At 43.5% G+C, this 17,476-nt stretch overlaps 1 protein-coding gene and 1 long non-coding RNA gene across 4 annotated transcripts; both read left to right on the top strand.

Annotated features, from left to right (window-relative positions):
- Positions 1 to 1,542: 1,542 nt before the first annotated feature.
- LOC311326260 (uncharacterized protein) lies at positions 1,543 to 15,819 on the top strand. Of its 3 annotated transcripts, XM_084459132.1 has the most exons (18): positions 1,543 to 1,944; positions 7,857 to 7,947; positions 8,034 to 9,135; positions 9,507 to 9,931; positions 10,262 to 10,469; positions 10,718 to 10,843; positions 10,969 to 11,001; positions 11,099 to 11,164; positions 11,255 to 11,314; positions 11,661 to 11,798; positions 11,875 to 12,016; positions 12,250 to 12,410; positions 12,585 to 12,839; positions 12,981 to 13,031; positions 13,271 to 13,455; positions 13,580 to 13,644; positions 14,582 to 14,679; positions 14,941 to 15,819. In XM_084459132.1, the coding sequence occupies exons 5-18, from the start codon at positions 10,265 to 10,267 to the stop codon at positions 15,057 to 15,059; spliced, it is 1,704 nt and encodes a 567-aa protein (XP_084315258.1). In that variant the 5' UTR covers positions 1,543 to 1,944; positions 7,857 to 7,947; positions 8,034 to 9,135; positions 9,507 to 9,931; positions 10,262 to 10,264; the 3' UTR covers positions 15,060 to 15,819. The 3 variants fall into 3 exon arrangements, with proteins under 3 accessions (XP_084315258.1, XP_084315257.1, XP_084315259.1); XM_084459131.1 differs by having other exon boundaries at positions 8,034 to 9,931; XM_084459133.1 differs by having other exon boundaries at positions 8,034 to 9,931; positions 12,984 to 13,031.
- Positions 5,480 to 6,524, top strand: LOC311329666. The gene is made up of 4 exons (XR_014631323.1): positions 5,480 to 5,609; positions 5,702 to 5,859; positions 5,948 to 6,042; positions 6,145 to 6,524. It is a non-coding gene; the product is annotated as an uncharacterized lncRNA (long non-coding RNA).
- Positions 15,820 to 17,476: the final 1,657 nt, after the last annotated feature.

Here is a 17,476-nt window from a genome sequence, read left to right on the forward strand (position 1 = left end):
GACATGTACAGTAAGACAGCAAAGTGGGTGAAATTTTTGGGCATCACGCTGGGTGATCAAAGCTAACAAATATGGAGGTGACCGCCCACAACATTGATTGCACGTGACCTCTCCTTTCTAAAAGGTCAGTGGAAATCCATTGCCTCTTAGATGGGTGATTGGTGGAGTGACCAGAGCAACATGCTTCTGCTTCACTGAAGGCATGTTTTCTCATTTATTAATTTATGCTAGTTTGTTTATGAACTACGTCAGCAACATCTGGCAACGTGTCGAGGCCACATAACAAATAATGTCGGAACCATAGCAACCGGTGGAGAAAGGACAGAGCTGGATCTGGTTCTTTGACTAGGAGACTGTTGCAGAGCGGAATGAGCCTGGTTCATTTCCTATGGTGGCACAGCGGTAGGAACATCACAGTCGTCGATATCTCCTATTCTTATTGCTATCTCACTTTCACTCAAGCATTTGATTTGTACAAGTAGGTGGGTCAATGATGTAAATGTGTCCCATGTCATTCAGTAGGCTACAACGCTGAGTGCCCCCTCGAAAAATGTAATTATCACAAGTTTATACTGTATATCAATGCGTAGACTGGCAGAAATATAACCACCCAGAAAAAATGACATTATTTTATTTTGAATACCACTTTTCTTTTCTTTTTTAACACTCAATGTTACACTGAATTACATGTACGTCATTGACCCCTGTACATGTTACAGATAGCAGATAGGCCTACTCTAGGGGTAAAAAGACATAACATTTACCCACACTTAATTTCACAAACACTTTCACTGACTCAAGCATTGGCAAGGTTTGGGTGAGTTTGTTGAAAGGAGTTTGGCAAGGTTGTGGGCATCTAGATATATTAAAGCATTATCGAACGAGAAGCAGTGGGATGTCACGGATATCGTCACGGCTAGCGGGAGTGGTTATGCACAATGCGCAGCGGAGTGCTGTTACATCCCGCTATGGCGATATCCGTGACATCCCACTGCTTCTTAATCATTTGCGGATACTTCCGCTGATAAAGGGAGCGTTGCCAGGCAACGACAATGCTACAGCCCATCTTTGTAAACATTGATCTGGAAAATTAATAAGAAGTCGATTGATATTAAAAGATGTGCGAACATTCCATTTTAGCGTGGCTAATGCAGGCAATGCAAACTGATCAATAGAGACAATTGACCGGATCTATACCGTTGTATAAGGGAAAATCAACGAATAGGTGTGCATTAATAAGGCACTCCGCTGTGCGTCGTGCCTACCACTAGCTGTGGCGATATCCGTAACATCCCAGCTTCTCGTTCCATAATACTTTATTCCCACTAAACATTCGACGTCGATTTCCGGTTGAAATAGGGTTGTTTTCCCGTCCGTCCGTCAGTGACCTGAATTCAACCTGTTTTCAACCTGACGAAAAAAACGACGTCATAGACCGACGTCCTATTGACGTTGAAATCCCGTTCAATATTTTGACGTCTGGCTTGGTCATTTCTGGTGACGTTATATGGACGTATATATTTCTTGTTATGAAAAACATAACACAAAAACACTTCTTACTACTATTAGGCTACTACTAATCATAATAATAATCATAATGATGATACACTGTGAAACGGAAGATGGAGGGCTGTTCATTGATAATTATATGTAGGCACATTCTTTCTCTGTATTAAGATTTACAGTCTAAGCCTAATAAAAATAATGATTAAAATATGCCTACAAATAAAGCCCTAATTTTCCAACCTGTGAGTAATGAACATAAAACAAAGATTACACTGTATTTAGGCTACTGACAGGTTAGAATTGGTCGACCTACAGTAGGTGGCGGTATTGAATTCACATTCAAGCTGTGCAGAAGAAGAAGAAGAAGGAGTAACGGTTGATTTGAGCTAAAACCACGGAAAGTCCACGCATCTGTGTTTTCCCTCAGGACAGCCTCCAGTAAGTGTTTGTTCAAGAGTGCTTTTGTAAATTACTCTGTCGCCATGATGGTTGGTTAACTTTCGCGTTTTGTCGTAAATTGTAATGTTGGCTTGGCTACTTGGATTTATTTCCGTTGTCTAAACTTCTTGAGCTTTTGTGAGATGTCTGACCCTACTAACACAGTACGTAAAACTGACGGGACACATTGGTGTAATTGTGGTAACTTTGCGACGTCACCAGCAGCGGACCTAGCTGACACCGAGCTGACACTTGCCTTTTCAGTCGCAAAATAACCAAAATAGCCGTCCTCAAGTACACTGTAAGGGAACGTAGCCGCCACTGCTGCTTAAATCCGTAAATACGATGTAATTAAATAACGTGACAATGTGGTTAGATCACAGTCCCAATCTGACTTTATTGGAAATGTGTCACAGTGGGTCAGAACATTTGTAAATTACTTAGGTTTTAAAATACATTTTGAAGTCATACAGTTACAGAATTGTAATAATGAGGAGAAATCCTGCATGTCTGTTTTGTGTGTAATTTCTCATTTACAGTAAATATTAACACTAAAGATTTGCAGTCTAGGCCTAATAAAAATAATGATAAAAAATATGCCTATGAATAAACTCCTAATTTTGCAACCTTAATGTGAGCAATGAACGCTGAGCAGTGAACGTAGAATGCAAAGCATTGGGCTACTTTAGGTGACACAAGAACTAGACAAACAAGTTACACACTCTGTGCCAGTAGGTGGCGGTATGCACATCCGCCACTAAACCCAGCGAAGAAGAAGAACTAAACTTCCGCTCCGTTTGATACAGAAATGATTTGAGAACATGCTGTCTTTGTGTCGACAACACAGATCATGTAAGTATCTCAATTTCAATGTATACATACATACTATGTATTTTGGTATCGTCCCAGTAAAACACCAACGTTATGTGCAAGCTACCCTTTTGTAATGATTATCTATATGCAGATGCTCTTTCCAATGTTGGCTAACTAGCTAGCCAGCTAACGTGATTAGCCTTTTTCTGTACATGGCTAGCTAAGTAGCCTACGTAAAATTACTCTCGCAATTATTGTTAAAACGTTCGCTTTTGTGTAATTGTAGCTTAAATTATAATGTTGGCTTGGCAACGTGAGAATATTTCAGTTGTGTACACTATAACTTTTATGAAGTGTTGTTGTGGGCCATTGTTTCCTAATTACAGGCTCGCGCGAGCTCCTGCACGTTCGTACTGTTTCATCGCTTGGAATAAAATGGGATAATTAGCTTACTCATTGATTTCGCATCAACCCACGACACCGTTAGTATGTGTTTGTTTTTAGGCATTCATTTTTCCGATTTTAACGTTAACAGAACACTAGAAGCCCCAACAACGGAGCTAGGCTAGCTAGCAGGATTTGTTATAGAAGCCATCTTGGCTTTTGGCACGTGGTCCTGTGGAGTGTGCATGTCAGCCTACGAGAGGGTCACCCACCCACTTTCTCTCTCTCTCTCCCCTCCCATGCTCTCAGTTGCCAACCTCCCAGTTCTTGTTTGAACTGAGCAAGAAGCAGGTGAGCGGGGCAGGAAGAGGCGCTAAGACGGGGACAGGCGTGGCCAGGGGCAGTCCTGGGACAGCACCACAGGCTCTGTGAGTCTTGTTCAGTTGAATGCCCTCATGAGTATTAACAGAAGAGCACCATATACATATGCACACATACACTCTAACATGTCGCTCTCTCCTCAGCTCAGCCCAATGGTCTCTGATGGTTCTGTCTGGCCAGCCCTTAGGTGGAGAAACACCTGATCATCAATATAGGCAGGCACACGTAAGTACAAATGCACATACGTTTCCATAGACGTGATAAACAAATGGGGATATTGATATTGAGTTAATGTTAGCGGTAGACATGTGAGATTCATAAGACGCATCACTGACGCCAATGACGCCACAATATCAGGGAAATTGAGCAATTGCTTCCCTGTAGTGCAAACTTGCAAGATTCGCTCAGTTATTAACCCTTCTTGCCTTTTTTGTTGTTGGTTTTCTCTCTCCTCCTTCCTCTCTGTGCAGTTCTCCTGTGTGCTGAGCCGCTATCCCATGTATTGCCACTGCTGACAGGGTAGAGCTCAGCCCCATAGAGAAGTGAGTGATGAGGAGAGGTAAGATCATTTTCCCGTTTTTTTTCCCTCCAGTTTTAGGAACCGTCTCAAGAATGTGTTCCCCACTTTTATGCCTTTAAATCAGGGTTGGAGTATTCCAGGTGTGGCCATGGCCATGAACACCAGTAGAGGAGGGAACCAAGTGTCTCATTCTCTCTCCACAGTTGTGTGGTTGTAACCCCCCACTAGCTACATATTCATTCAATCTTTATTTAACCTCGTGAATCAATTGAGAGTAAGCTCTCATTTACAATGACGTATAATCACTCTATATTTGAACTTGTACTACAGGTGAGATAATCCTTTTTAATGGTCTCTCTCATTCGCTCTCCTAGCTGTGATGTTAGAGTTGTGCAAGACTTGGGTGTTCTCCTGCTCTGAGTGCCCATTCTCCTATACCTCCCAGATCTACCTCCACAAGCACATCAAGAGGAGCCATGACAACCTCTGTCTCTGCTGAGGAACACACAGAGCATTATGAAGTAGCCAGTGCCTTGGCGAAGGTGTTTGAGCAGCAGTCATCAATGGATTAACTCCCAAGACACAAGGAAGAGACAGCGCAACACACGCTATGACTCCAGTGACGAAGGTAATATAATAAAGTGCATTCAACAGTCCCAAAAGAGTACTACTTGAGTTGACTAATCTGAGCTAATTTACCTCTACTATATGTTCCAGTGCCCAGGCAGCCGGTCGGCAGAACTCAGACCAGACCAGCTATGCCAGGTGCCAGAGCCGGAAGGCCTGCTCTGCCAGTTATCAATGCAGGTATCAATGCATGTTTGTGTTGGTGAAATGTCTATGCATATTTGCACACTTACAGTTAACTCAGGACTGTCTGAAGACTCATGTACTCAGTTCATTAATTCGCTCATCTCACATCTCACTACTCGGCAGTAGATGTTCATCGCCCGGGTCCTTTGAGCCAAGGCGCTGTGAGCCCAGGCCCTTCAGCCCTTCAGACGTCCAGGCACGAGCAGCATGCATCAGCGATTAGCACCCCGGCCAGACCAGGTCAGGGTCTGACATGTCGAGTTGATTCTTCCCCTTATGCCAGAATCACTACGCCGCCAGCACCATAGTTTCCTGCTCATCCCTTTATCCTCTGGTTTTCAGGTAGTTCTCTGATGCCATCGCCTGTGAGACCAACAGCTCCAGCAGGGTTGCCATCAAGCTCTGCAGATGCTGGTATGCTGAATTTTGTGAACTACTTCATGCTGCATGTAGGGATATACTTTGAGCTGAATATCCATTATGGGACCGTACAATTACTTATAGCCACATCTGTGTTTAATATCCAGACTTCCAGAGGATGATGTGTCAGCAGTTCTCCAGCGTCATGCAGAGTCTGAGGGAGATGGCACAGACAATGATGAGGCTGGAGCAGAGGCTGGAGCAGAGACTGTCCGGCGAGTCTGCAGACAGCTATCGGGGAGCAGTACTGGATGACCTGCACCCTGCTAAAACGGAGGAGGAGCTGCTGGTCTTGGAGGAGCAGCTGAAGGACAAGGATCATCAAAGGAAGATGGTGAGTAACTTCAAGGCAGAACTTTGTTCCTTATTTTTGCAGAGAAGTGTTAAGGAAATGTAAAAGTAAATGATTGTCTTTATGTTTTGCAGACACGATATCTGAGTTCCATTGGCGGCAAAGATCTGCCAGATGTGGTCCGGCGGGTGCTGTCAGCCATTGCCATACAGAGTGTGGTGTGTCTACAGCGTCCATGGGAAGAGGGGGAAGAAGCCTCTGAAGAATATGACCCTCTACAATGTCATATTACGTAAGGGATTGTTCATATTTTCGCAAAATAATACATTGTCTTTGCTTCATGCCATGTGCATTGAAACCATTCCCTTTTTGGTTAAAAGGTGCAGTTATGGCCTGTAAGCCAAGCACCACTGTGACGGAGGTGTCTGCCCAGCTGCAGGAGATGCTGAAACATGCCCCTGCTCGATGCAAAAAGGTATGTGATGTCAGGCAGTTAATTTTCTCGTATCCAGTGACATGGCACGCTTCCAATGAACGTATGCGATTTGCTTTTACAGCCATTTCATTATGTCCTTAGGCATCTGCTCCAGCCCAGCTGACCTCCCCAGCCCAGCCCCTGACCGCAGCTCCAGCCCTGACCACAGTGGAGTATTCAGAGGAGGATGACCTCTTCTGCCCAGACCCTCGATTCAGATGTGGGTGACCCCCAGCCCGTCTCCCTAAACCTGCCTTTCCAGCCTGCCAGGATGGATGCCTTTTTTGTAAATAGTTTTTGTACATTTTAACCTTTTTTTTGTGGGATACAACGGTCTGTTCCCGGTCTGCCTGTCACAGAATGCGCACTGTTTCATTTTTGTTTTTAGAACTTTTGCAATTGTCAGATAATGGGTTGCTAGCCAGAGCTTGTACATGCTTTTTTTTGCTTTTCTGGCTATGCGTAATGTGACAGACCGTAAACCTCATCCTTGTAAATATGTATACTTTTAATTTGTAATGTACTTTGTGTAATAAAATGTTCTAAACTGTTCAGTCTTATATTGGTTTGTATCATAATGCTTGCTGCTATATCCCCATATAGCATTAATTCGTTTTTGTACTGGTAAATGCTAAATATAGCCAGTGGTACTGCAAATGCTAAATATAGCCAGTGGTCAGGGTTTAGTAAGTAAGTGACCATATTTGCACCGTGCGAAAAAGACGTGCTGACCAAGTCATATAAATACCTGTAAATCTAGTGTCAGCCAGGTGAGTTTATGACGGAGGTTCCTGCCCACGTTTTTTGCACGCGGCCGCACCGTATTTGCACCGTGCGAAAAAGACGTGCTGACCAAGTCATATAAATACCTGTTAATCTAGTGTCAGCCAGGTGAGTTTATGACGGAGGTTCCTGCCCACGTGATCACGTGCGTTCTTTGCACGCGGCCGCAACTTCGGAATGACGTGTCGTTCTTACGTAGCGTCTACTAAACGGCAGATCTCGCGTTTCCGTAAATGGCCGCGTAATTTCCGCACGCGGCGCACACGAATCGTCACCTAAAGCGGCCGTATGTCGAACGTTCGCGCAACCTGCGTGTGTTAGTAGGGGAGGAGAGCACGAGGCTCGCTAGTTAGCTTCAACAGCTAACTAGCACGAGCTCCAGCTTTAGCTAGCGCTAGCGAGCTGGGTGGAAACAGTATGTTGGATGGCAAATATTGAGTTTATATTGAGTGAGGTGAGACACAATACACTGTTAGGCTCTAGCTAGATTAGGGCGCGGGCTAGCGCGGGCTAGCGCGGGCTAGCGCGGGCTAGCGCGGGCTAGCGCGGGCTAGCGCGGGCTAGCGCGGGCTAGCGCGGGCTAGCGCTAGCGCGGGAGACTTAGCAAGCTAGCATTGAGCTATCAGACAGCCTAAACCGAACATACGAGCGTTTGATATTTATGTAGGATGGCAAAGATTGACCTTGGATTGTCTAGCTATATTGTGCTTCTATCCTGCTAATACAGCTTTTGTGATGGCTAGCTAATCTTGGTTGATGGATAAGCCATCAATTGTTATATTATACGAGACATGTCCTTTTAGATTGTGCTCAGTTTTGTCTTTGATTTTCCTTAATTTCAGGGTGTATTCAAATATCTAGTGCGTGTTTAGCGCCGTTGTTCAGACTGTCAAGTCAAATTTTAGGCATGCCGTGCTGTGGTCACTCGTTTATTGGGAGAATATTCTGACAGTTGAGGTTCTTCCAGAGATTTCAAAGAATGGAGCACAACCTCATGGATATCAGCAACTCTCTCTCTCTCTCTCTCTCAGCTTAGATATATAGCCGCCGTCTGTGAAGGACCGCCGCAGCGCCAGCTGAAGGGCCGCCGCCGTCTGTGAAGACTGAAGCCAACCAAACAAGGTACAAGACTTAGCACATCAGATTTTCCTGTCCTTTCAAATATACTGTTAAACTAAACTTATGTAGACTCCCGTCTGTGTTTTCAGATGGCTGCATACATGAGAGTCTGGCGAAAACGCCAGCGAGACTTGGATGAGTTTCTACATGAAAATCATTCTGATAGTGACGATATGCCTGGGACTCATATTGACAATGTCCCTGTGACTCCAAACAGTAAACCTGGGACCCTGGATAGTTCTGACACAGTCATAGAATATAGTGACTCGGAAAAGGAATTGTCTAGTGACTCAGAAATGGAAGTAGATGATGTTGATGATGTTGAAGTAGCTATCAGCTTTGAAGATGACTTGAGAAAGTGGGCCTCAAAAAACAAAGTGACAAATAGAGCAGGGAATGAATTAATGTCCATATTGAGAAAGCAAGGTCACCTATTGCCTAAAGATTTTAGAACACTTCGTAAAACACCAAACCAAAATTCCACTATAGACAAATGTGGGGGGCAGTACAGTTACTACGGGTTGGAAAAGGGGATTACGCCTTTCCTAAGCCAAACAGAGAGCAATCAGTTAAAATTAACTGTTAACATTGATGGCATCCCACTTTTTAAAAGTAGCGGAGTACAGTTCTGGCCAATACTGGCAAAGGTTGGCCATTTTGACCCATTTATTGTAGCCATGTATAGTGGATCCAGTAAGCCCAATCCTCTTGATGAGTATCTCGAAGATTTTTTGACTGAGTACAGACGGCTCAAAGAGAATGGGATAGTGTTTCAAGACCAAAGGTACAATGTCCATCTAGAAGCTCTGGTGTGTGATGCGCCAGCCAGGGCTTATCTAAAATGTATCAAGGGTCATAATTCTTATGAGTCTTGTGAAAGATGTCTCGTCAGAGGTGTTTATCATGACAACAGAATGACTTTCAGTGACCAGGACTGCGCTCCTCGAACAGACGAAGCCTTTGCTAGAGTAGAGTACAGCAACCATCAAACTAGTGCTAGCCCCCTAATTGATGCAGGAGTTCCTTGTGTTACCTCATTTGTGCTGGACTACATGCACATGGTCTGCTTGGGTGTAGTTAAACGGATGTTATATCACTTGACCCGTGGCCCACCATCTATTTGTCGTTTAAGGGTCGGGGAAAGGAATTCAATATCTGAACAACTAATTGCACTGAAAGGCAAGATGCCAAGTGAGTTTGCGCGTCAACCCCGCAGTTTACATGAGCTAGATAGGTGGAAGGCCACTGAACTACGGCAATTTTTGCTATACACAGGACCAGTGGTACTAAAAAAGGTGTTGTCCAAGGAAACATACCACCATTTCTTGTCCTTGACGATAGCCATGTCGATAATGCTAGAGGCAGAGGAGGAGACTAGGAATGGTTTCCTAGAATATGCTCAACAGCTAATTAAACACTTTGTCGAGTGCTGTCCTGCCCTTTATGGCGACAGCTTTTCTGTATACAATGTGCATGGACTAATACATCTCCATGAAGATGTCAGCCACTTCCACTGTTCGTTAAATGACATCTCCAGTTTTCCTTTTGAAAACTACCTGCAGCAAATCAAGAAACACGTGAGGAGTGGGAGAAGTCCTCTCGAACAAGTCACCAGGCGTTTGGCCGAAATTGAACAATCACAATTGAACACTATCAAAAAGCATCCTAAAGCAATTGTTTCTGTTAAAGAGAAGGACAGTTGTTTTCTTTTGAAGGACAATAGATTTGCTTTTGTTAGACAGAAGAATGCAGATGGGACTTTAGCCTGTGAGATTTTGGACCAGCGCCACACGTCACTATTATTTGACAAACCATGTCGCTCAGATCTCCTAAACATCGTGTGCACGAATGGGCAGGGCAGGATGGAAAAACAACTACTGCGTGAAAAGGATCTGATCCGCAAGGTGGCTTGCCTCCCGCAGGAAGACGGTTATGTCCTCCTACCACTTCGCCATGGTATTGAACGACATGGTTTGGAATATTAAAGGTTAGAATCTATTCTTTCAGCTGCGCCTTCCTAGAGCATCGATCACCTGCATTTTCCAAGCAAAAAAGTCTCTTGGGAGTGTTTTTAAATCATCATAAATCACAGGAATGGGCTAGAGACATACTTTGTGTTTTTTCAAACTCAGAAAATTTTGAATTTTAAAAAAATATACTTGTATTAAGGGTGGTCTGGCCCTTTAATGCCTCATGTAATTTGAACCAACACACTACCCGAGGCGTACAAATATGTAATTCTTATCTTAGCCCTTTACTAACAGGACGCTTGGTGATATATATGGTTAATATAATTTTTTGTGTGCCGTCTTTTCAGGTCATGTATTGCAAGGCTGTGTGGGTGGAGGAGAATGGAGAGGAGTATGAGGAGACAATTCCTCATTGTTGGATAGACGAAGCAAACAACGTCGTTAGATGGCCAAAGAAGATGAAGAAGGGTCACCTTGATAAGGCCATTAAGGCACGAATGATACCCGAGGAGGACTGGCAGAAGTACAAGTTGAAAAAGATAAAGAAAACTTCAGGCAAGTTTTATTCATTATTTTTTTTATAATTTTGTCAAGAATCAAGTCAGCATTTTAGAATCAATGTTTACAGTTGAATTGTATAAGGGTCAAAGACGGATAAGAATGGTCCGTTACACAGGAAGGATTATAGTAACATTTCTAAGCTTAAAATATTAAGCTTATTTGGATTCTTGGATCATATTTGAATTTAATGTCCCTCCTGGGTAACGGACCATTCTTATCTGCCTTTGACCCATAACTTTTAGATAACATACTTGAGTGTCGAGAGTACAACTACACCACCAACGCAGAACCGGATGAGGAGGTAGAGGGAGGAAGACGAAAGAGGAAAACTACAAAGAAAAAACAGGATGATTTTGTAGCGACATTCGGTATGTTTCTCATAATTTGTTAATGAGACCTGTGTTGGGAACCTGCATTTATAGTAGGATGAAATGTGTTAACAGACGGGCCTCACATGTTGACCATTCATGTTTTATATCTTGTTTTGTAACAGAATCTGATGAGGAGGACTTCATGGGGAAGAAGGGTAACTTCATATATTCAATTTAAAGTCCTATATGAAAAAGAAATTACAAACTATTTTCTTTGTATTTGATATGTTTTACTTTGTTGCATCTGTATAGTTAAGAACCTGCCTCCATTCCCTGCCCCACCATCGAAGATTCAGTCCAGCCAAAAACCTCCAGCTAGTGAGTATTGCTGTTATAAAAGATACATTAATGTATTGGGTACACGCAACATGAAAACATTAACAAGCTGATCTTATGTTTCTTACTCAGAAAAACCAGCCACGTCTCCCCCAGTGGAGCCTGCAGAGAGTTCTCAGAGCAGTCCTCCACGTGAGTAAACATCTCCCGTTGCACAAAGTTGAAATCATGGTGTCTGTCATAATGCCTGTGAATTATTTTGGAACAGTTTCAATTCAGTTTATTGTGACGGGACAGTGTACATTCATGGACAGGTGTACAAGTACTTCAACATGTAAATATACCGGAGTTAGCTTGCTGCTAAATTCCATCCGTAGTCCCCAATAAATAACAATTCAAAACACAGTCATATAGACAATACAAAATGCATTATACAGGCACAGTACATTAAGAGACGGTTATCCCTGAGGTGACATCCCACACACACAACAGATTTATACACTTTGAAACGTATTAATCGTGTTCATGTTCTGTTTAGACTCCCCAGTCCTGCCGGATTACCAGGAACAAGAATTCCAGCCGGATGGCATGGTTGACAATTACATGGAGTCTGATCGAGCTGCAAGGTCTGCCCGCTCGGACCTGGAAATAGGATCACAGCGCAGTGAAGGTTCAGGTGAGTATATATGCAACACACTTGTGTTTTCAAAGGCATATGTTTTGAATCTAAAATGTGTTTTTGTATTTCTCAGGCTCAAAGAAGGCAGTACATTATAGATCAATGTCGACACCCCCCACACCTCGGAAGCACTGCAGAGGCACACCAGTCTCACACCGACCACGCTACAGCAGAGAACCTTCCAAATCGGCCAGGCAAGACGTTCATCGCTCCAGGTACAGTGTTGGGCACAGCATCAGTACTGACTTCTAGCTGTTCTCCAGCCAACACTGGCATAGTGATTTCCTACAGCTTTGAGCTTGGCCTAAGCCACAGCTGGGGCATTGAACTATATTTGTTACTGGTTGTGATTGTCAACATCCAAAACCAACCAAAAGGGTTGCTCTTTTCTCAGTGTGACATTGTGTTATATATTATGTCCAATAAATATTGAACCCTAATCATCTAGGTCTAGATCCAGCAACAGGTCCAGGCACAGTGTCAGCCAATCCTCCAGCTCCAGACACTCTGTCCGAACCATGGATCCTGGGTCCGACAGTCGGTCCAGACGCGATCACAGCTCCCACAGTCTGAGGTCCAGAAGTGACTGCAGGGACACAGCCAGCCGTGGTGAGTTCAAGTAATCAATGCCTTTATAATTAGACAAAGTAGAATTGGTGCAATTTTGTTAGAATTTGCCACACTGGTATTTATCATCAAACGCATGGTCATCTGTTTCTTGTGGAAATTGTAATACAAAATATAAATTATAATTTATAAAGCATGCCTTTCTTCTTATAACAGCATTGGAGTATTGTAAGTCGCAAAGGGCTGGCTACAGTCCCAGCCAAGACTCCAGTGACTCCACGCACTCTAGTGTTCGGTCCAGAGTTCCCAGCAGGTCCCACAGCCAGACGTCCCACAGCCAGACGTCCCACAGCCAGACGTCCCACAGCCAGACGTCCCACAGCCAGACGTCCCACAGCCAGACGTCCCACAGCCAAACGTCCCACAGCCAGACGTCCAGACGTGAAAAATCCAGGGATACAGTCAGGCATGGTGAGTTCAAGTAATCAATGCCTTTATAATTAGACAAATAGTATTGGTTACAGTTATGCCAGACTTTGTATTTCTCAGCTAATGCATGGTCATCTGTGTCTTGGGTAGTTTGAATACAAAATACCTTTCTTCTTATACCAGCAGTGGAGACTGGGGAGTCACAGAGGGGCCGGTTCCCTATGCCAACAGGAGGTAAGTTCTGAGCTATTTCAAGGGGGACAGGTCACTGGCCAAGAACACTGGGGGACACTTATAATTTGGAAGCCTCTCACCTGCCTTTTCTCTCCTTAAATATTCCCTCAGTTGTTGTCCCATCTCCTATCAGGACACAAACTGCACTTCAAACAGCAGTGCTTTGTATCATTGTAGGGTTATATCTATTAATGTGAATATTTATTTGTGTTAATATACATGTTTGTCATTTTTTTCAGTATACCAGAAGAAGTCCTTAGCGATATTGGCAGAAATCCGGCAGGAGGTGCGCAGAATTGCGAGAGCAGAACCTGAGACTTCCACCCATCAGACTTCCACCCATCATGTTCACACGATGGACAGCCTGGAGGAGTTCGACAGAGAGGAGCTACGCCTTGGTGATGAAGAAGCCTTCAAAACCCTGGTAGGTAGAGCCTTTACAAGAGAGTAATTAACCACATATAAAGCAGTATAATATGCACCTGCACACGGTTTTTATGGTCTTCTGCAGTATATTGAAGTTTACATGGACTTAATTATTCCAACAGGTGCTGCGACTCGTTCGCATTGGGGGGAAGGACACGAAGGAATGCGTCCACAAAGTTCTGAACAGGTAATGTTTCAACATATAATAAGAAATAGCCTGTGTGTGACGTTTGATATTTGTTTTGAGCTAAAGTGTTAGCCTGGAGGACGTGTATAAAAGATAGTAAGTAAGTAAAGTTTATTTATAAAGCGCCCTCCCAGCGCGAATGCAGAGTGCTGTACAGTATTTCAGAGCAACGGATAAAATAATCTTACAAATACAAAAAGACATAGTAACAGTGTACATGAGCAGAAAAAACACATGCAAAATACAGTGCAGTAAAGTGCAAAATACAGTGTAGAAAAAGACAAAAAACATACAGTATGGGAGCAACATTCAACTTACAAACACAAAGAATAAATACATTCAAGTGCAAAAAACAGGGACAGTCTGACAAATAGCAGCGTAGACACCAATGATCACATGGATTTACTAGGGCCCGAAAACCTGAGTGAACAGGTGGGTTTTTAGATGTTTTTTAAACTGGGCCTCGGACTGCAGGTCTCTCGTGTTGAGGGAGAGCGTTCCAGAGTTTGGGGGCCGAGGCCCCAAAAGCTCTGTCCCCTTTTGTCTTGAGCTTGGTCCCGGGGACCCCCAGAAGCTCCTGGTTAGAGGACCTAAGAGATCTGGAGGGAGTGTAGGGGCGCAGCAGTTCGGTGATGTAGGGCGGGGCTTGGTGGTGGAGGGCTCTAAATGTGACCACCAGGACCTTGAACTGGATCCTGGCGGATATGGGGAGCCAATATAGTGATAAGAGTGATTTTTTTTGACCTGGTGATTAGTCTTGCAGCAGCATTTTGGACACGTTGAAGTTGGTCTATGGATGATTTAGTGAGACAGGGGAATAGTGAAGTACAGTAGTCTAACCTAGATGAGATGAAAGCGTGTACTGATAATTCCATGCCATGTTTACAAAAAATCATACATCCTAATCTTTAATGTATGTAATTTTGTTTTTCTTCAGGCTCATGAGCAACTGGCTGATGACGAAATTCAACTTAAGAGGGTCGGGGGGGAAGAAGCGGCCCTTTATCGACACTGCACTGTTTCGAGCAACAAAAGGTAAGCCGGCTCATATTTCATGTATAGTAGGAGCAAATTAGAATAAGAGAACTAGCACCCCTAACCTGTTCCATTGGCAAAACATTTACTCCCCTGTTGACGACAAAATAATGCCAACTGTCTACCTGTAGTTGGAGATAACATTTTAAATATTGTGCTGGTTAGGTGTAGAAATTACATTACTACTAGTTGTGGAGGTACTAGCTGTGGATGTACAATGCATCATGCCTTTTCACATTTGATTTCTTATTCTATATGCAGACGCAGTCCTGCAGGCACAGCCAACAGCCAAAGAGGAGGAGATAAAGCAGTATGTTGGGGAACACCTCAAACACGCTAAACAAAGGAAGGGGGGCCAAGGACCAGGCACTGAGGACTGAACCATGACACCCTCTTGATCATCTTTCCATGTTCACATGCACACTCATACTATCACATTCTCTCTCTCTCTCGTGTGTGTGTGTGTTCGCACTCTGTGTGTGTGTGTGTGTGTGTTCGCACTCTCTGTGTTCGCTCTCTCTCTCTCTCTCTCGTGTGTGTGTGTTCGCTCTCTCTCTGTGTGTGTGTGTGTGTTCGCACTCTCTATGTGTTCGCTCTCTCTCTCTCTCTCTCTCTCTCTCTCTCTCGTGTGTGTGTGTTCGCGCTCTCTCTCTCTCTCGTGTGTGTTCGCACTCTCTCTCTGTGTTCTCTCTCTCTCTCTCGTGTGTGTTCGCTCTCTCTCTCTCTCTCTCTCTCTCTCTCGTGTGTGTGTTCGCACTCTCTCTCTGTGTTCTCTCTCTCTCTCTCGTGTGTGTGTGTTCGCTCTCTCTCTCTCTCTCTCTCTCGTGTGTGTGTTCGCACTCTCTCTGTGTTCGCTCTGTGTGTGTGTGTGTGTGTGTGTGTGTGTGTTCGCACTCTCTCTCTGTGTTCGCACTCTGTGTTCGCATGCACACACTCATGCACTCACACTCACATGCACACTCGCTCCGTTTTCCTTTCAATCTGGCTTTTTTTGTTGAATCGATACATTTTCAGTGCTCCTACATTTTTTATTTATTTAGGAGCATCTGTGTTCTCTTGAAAAAGCTTCTCTTTTCTCATTTATATGATTGAGCAGGAGCAAGTTTATTTGTGGTGCACTTTATATTAGAAAGGAAAATATTTTTTTTTACTATTCTAAATGTTCTGTACAGTTCTGGTTGCTAATATTTTTGGTAAATAAATATAAGTTAAGAAACTGGTGCTTTAATGTGTGGATGTAATTGTATTTGTTAATGTGCATAACTGTAATCCCAGTTCTTCAGAGGTGTATGTTAGTTCATTTTGCTTAGTAGCATTCAAATGTGTTTACAATTAATTAACATTGCAATGTTAAATAATCAGTAAAAGGAGCCACTGTCTGAAAACAAGTAGAATTTTGCACAGAGCTCTGTGCAAAACTACTTGTTTTCAGACAGTGGCTCCTTTTACTGATCATTTTACATTGCAATGTTAATTGACGTCTTAAGTTTTTTAAAGGACGTAGAAAAGACGTACAAATGACGATATTTGGACTACAAGCAGAGGTCATGTTGACGTCACCTTGACGTAGAATAGACGTAGAAACGACCACATTTGGACTAGAAGCAGAGGTCATGTTGATGTCACCTGGATGTAGAATAGACGTACAAATGACCACATTTGGACTAGAAGCAGAGGTCATCTTGACGTCACCTTGACGTAGAAACAGAGGTCATTTTGACGTCACCTTGACGTAGGAACGACCACATTTGGACTAGAATTGGACGTCGAAGTTCCGACGTCGAGATGAAAATGACGACGTCTGGAAATGACGTCATTTCAACCTACGTTCTGCACCGTCCAGGGACCGTTTTTCGGCGTCGAAAAATTACGTCATATTAACGTTGTTTCAACGTCCGCATGTTTGCTGGGTTATGCATCTCCTAATTGTCTTTGAATTATTACTAGAGGTTGTCATGGAAACATTCCATTGTCCCTGGATACAAGGTCATCATGATAGAACTGTAGGTGTCTACTGTAGGCTATCGTTTTAGCGGTTGGGAGATAAAGCTATATTTTCTCATAAAGAGTTCTCCCATCAAGAATGACACCAACCTGACGGTCAGCCAAACAATGGGTGTGCTACTCAATACCACATCAGACGATGTCAGAGCTGAATGGAAGAGGTCAGACAAGTGTAGGCTGAGTCTAAATTCTCTCTTGAATACCCCGATTGTGACTTTGTGTCCATTTCGGCCCGGCTGCAATAGTGGTCAGTAGAACGGCTGCCATGATTGCAATCCATATGGAGTCGTAGACTATGCAGAATGGGAATGAAATGAAATATTTGGAAGAATAAATCATTGTATTGATGAAAACAACCAAGAGATGATGAAAGGCAATTTGGTGCAACTACATTTGTAGCACGGCATGCCCTATTGTGTAAATCATGCATTTTGTAACGTTAACAGGCGTTCGGCTATTCATACAGAAAAATAGTCTACACACACACACACACACACACACACACACACACACCGGAGGCTACCACGCAGGGCACACATAACCTGTAAACAGATCTATAGGCTATAAATGGAGCTGTGTTGGTTTTTGTTTGCTGACCAACTGACTCAGTGACCATGTGATGTGTCTCTAATGTATGGTCATTGCAAAATGTTCACGCCAGAATGCGGCACCATTTTATTCCCCATTGGTGCAATGGAGCGAAAGACTTGACCCACTTTTACATTTTTGTAATTTAACAGACACTTCTAACTGAAGCAACTTACAATACGTACATCTGTCAAGAGCAAAACCA

This window comes from Borostomias antarcticus (assembly GCF_949987555.1).
Source record: "Borostomias antarcticus genome assembly, chromosome: 2".
Taxonomy (NCBI): Eukaryota; Metazoa; Chordata; class Actinopteri; order Stomiiformes; family Stomiidae; genus Borostomias; species Borostomias antarcticus.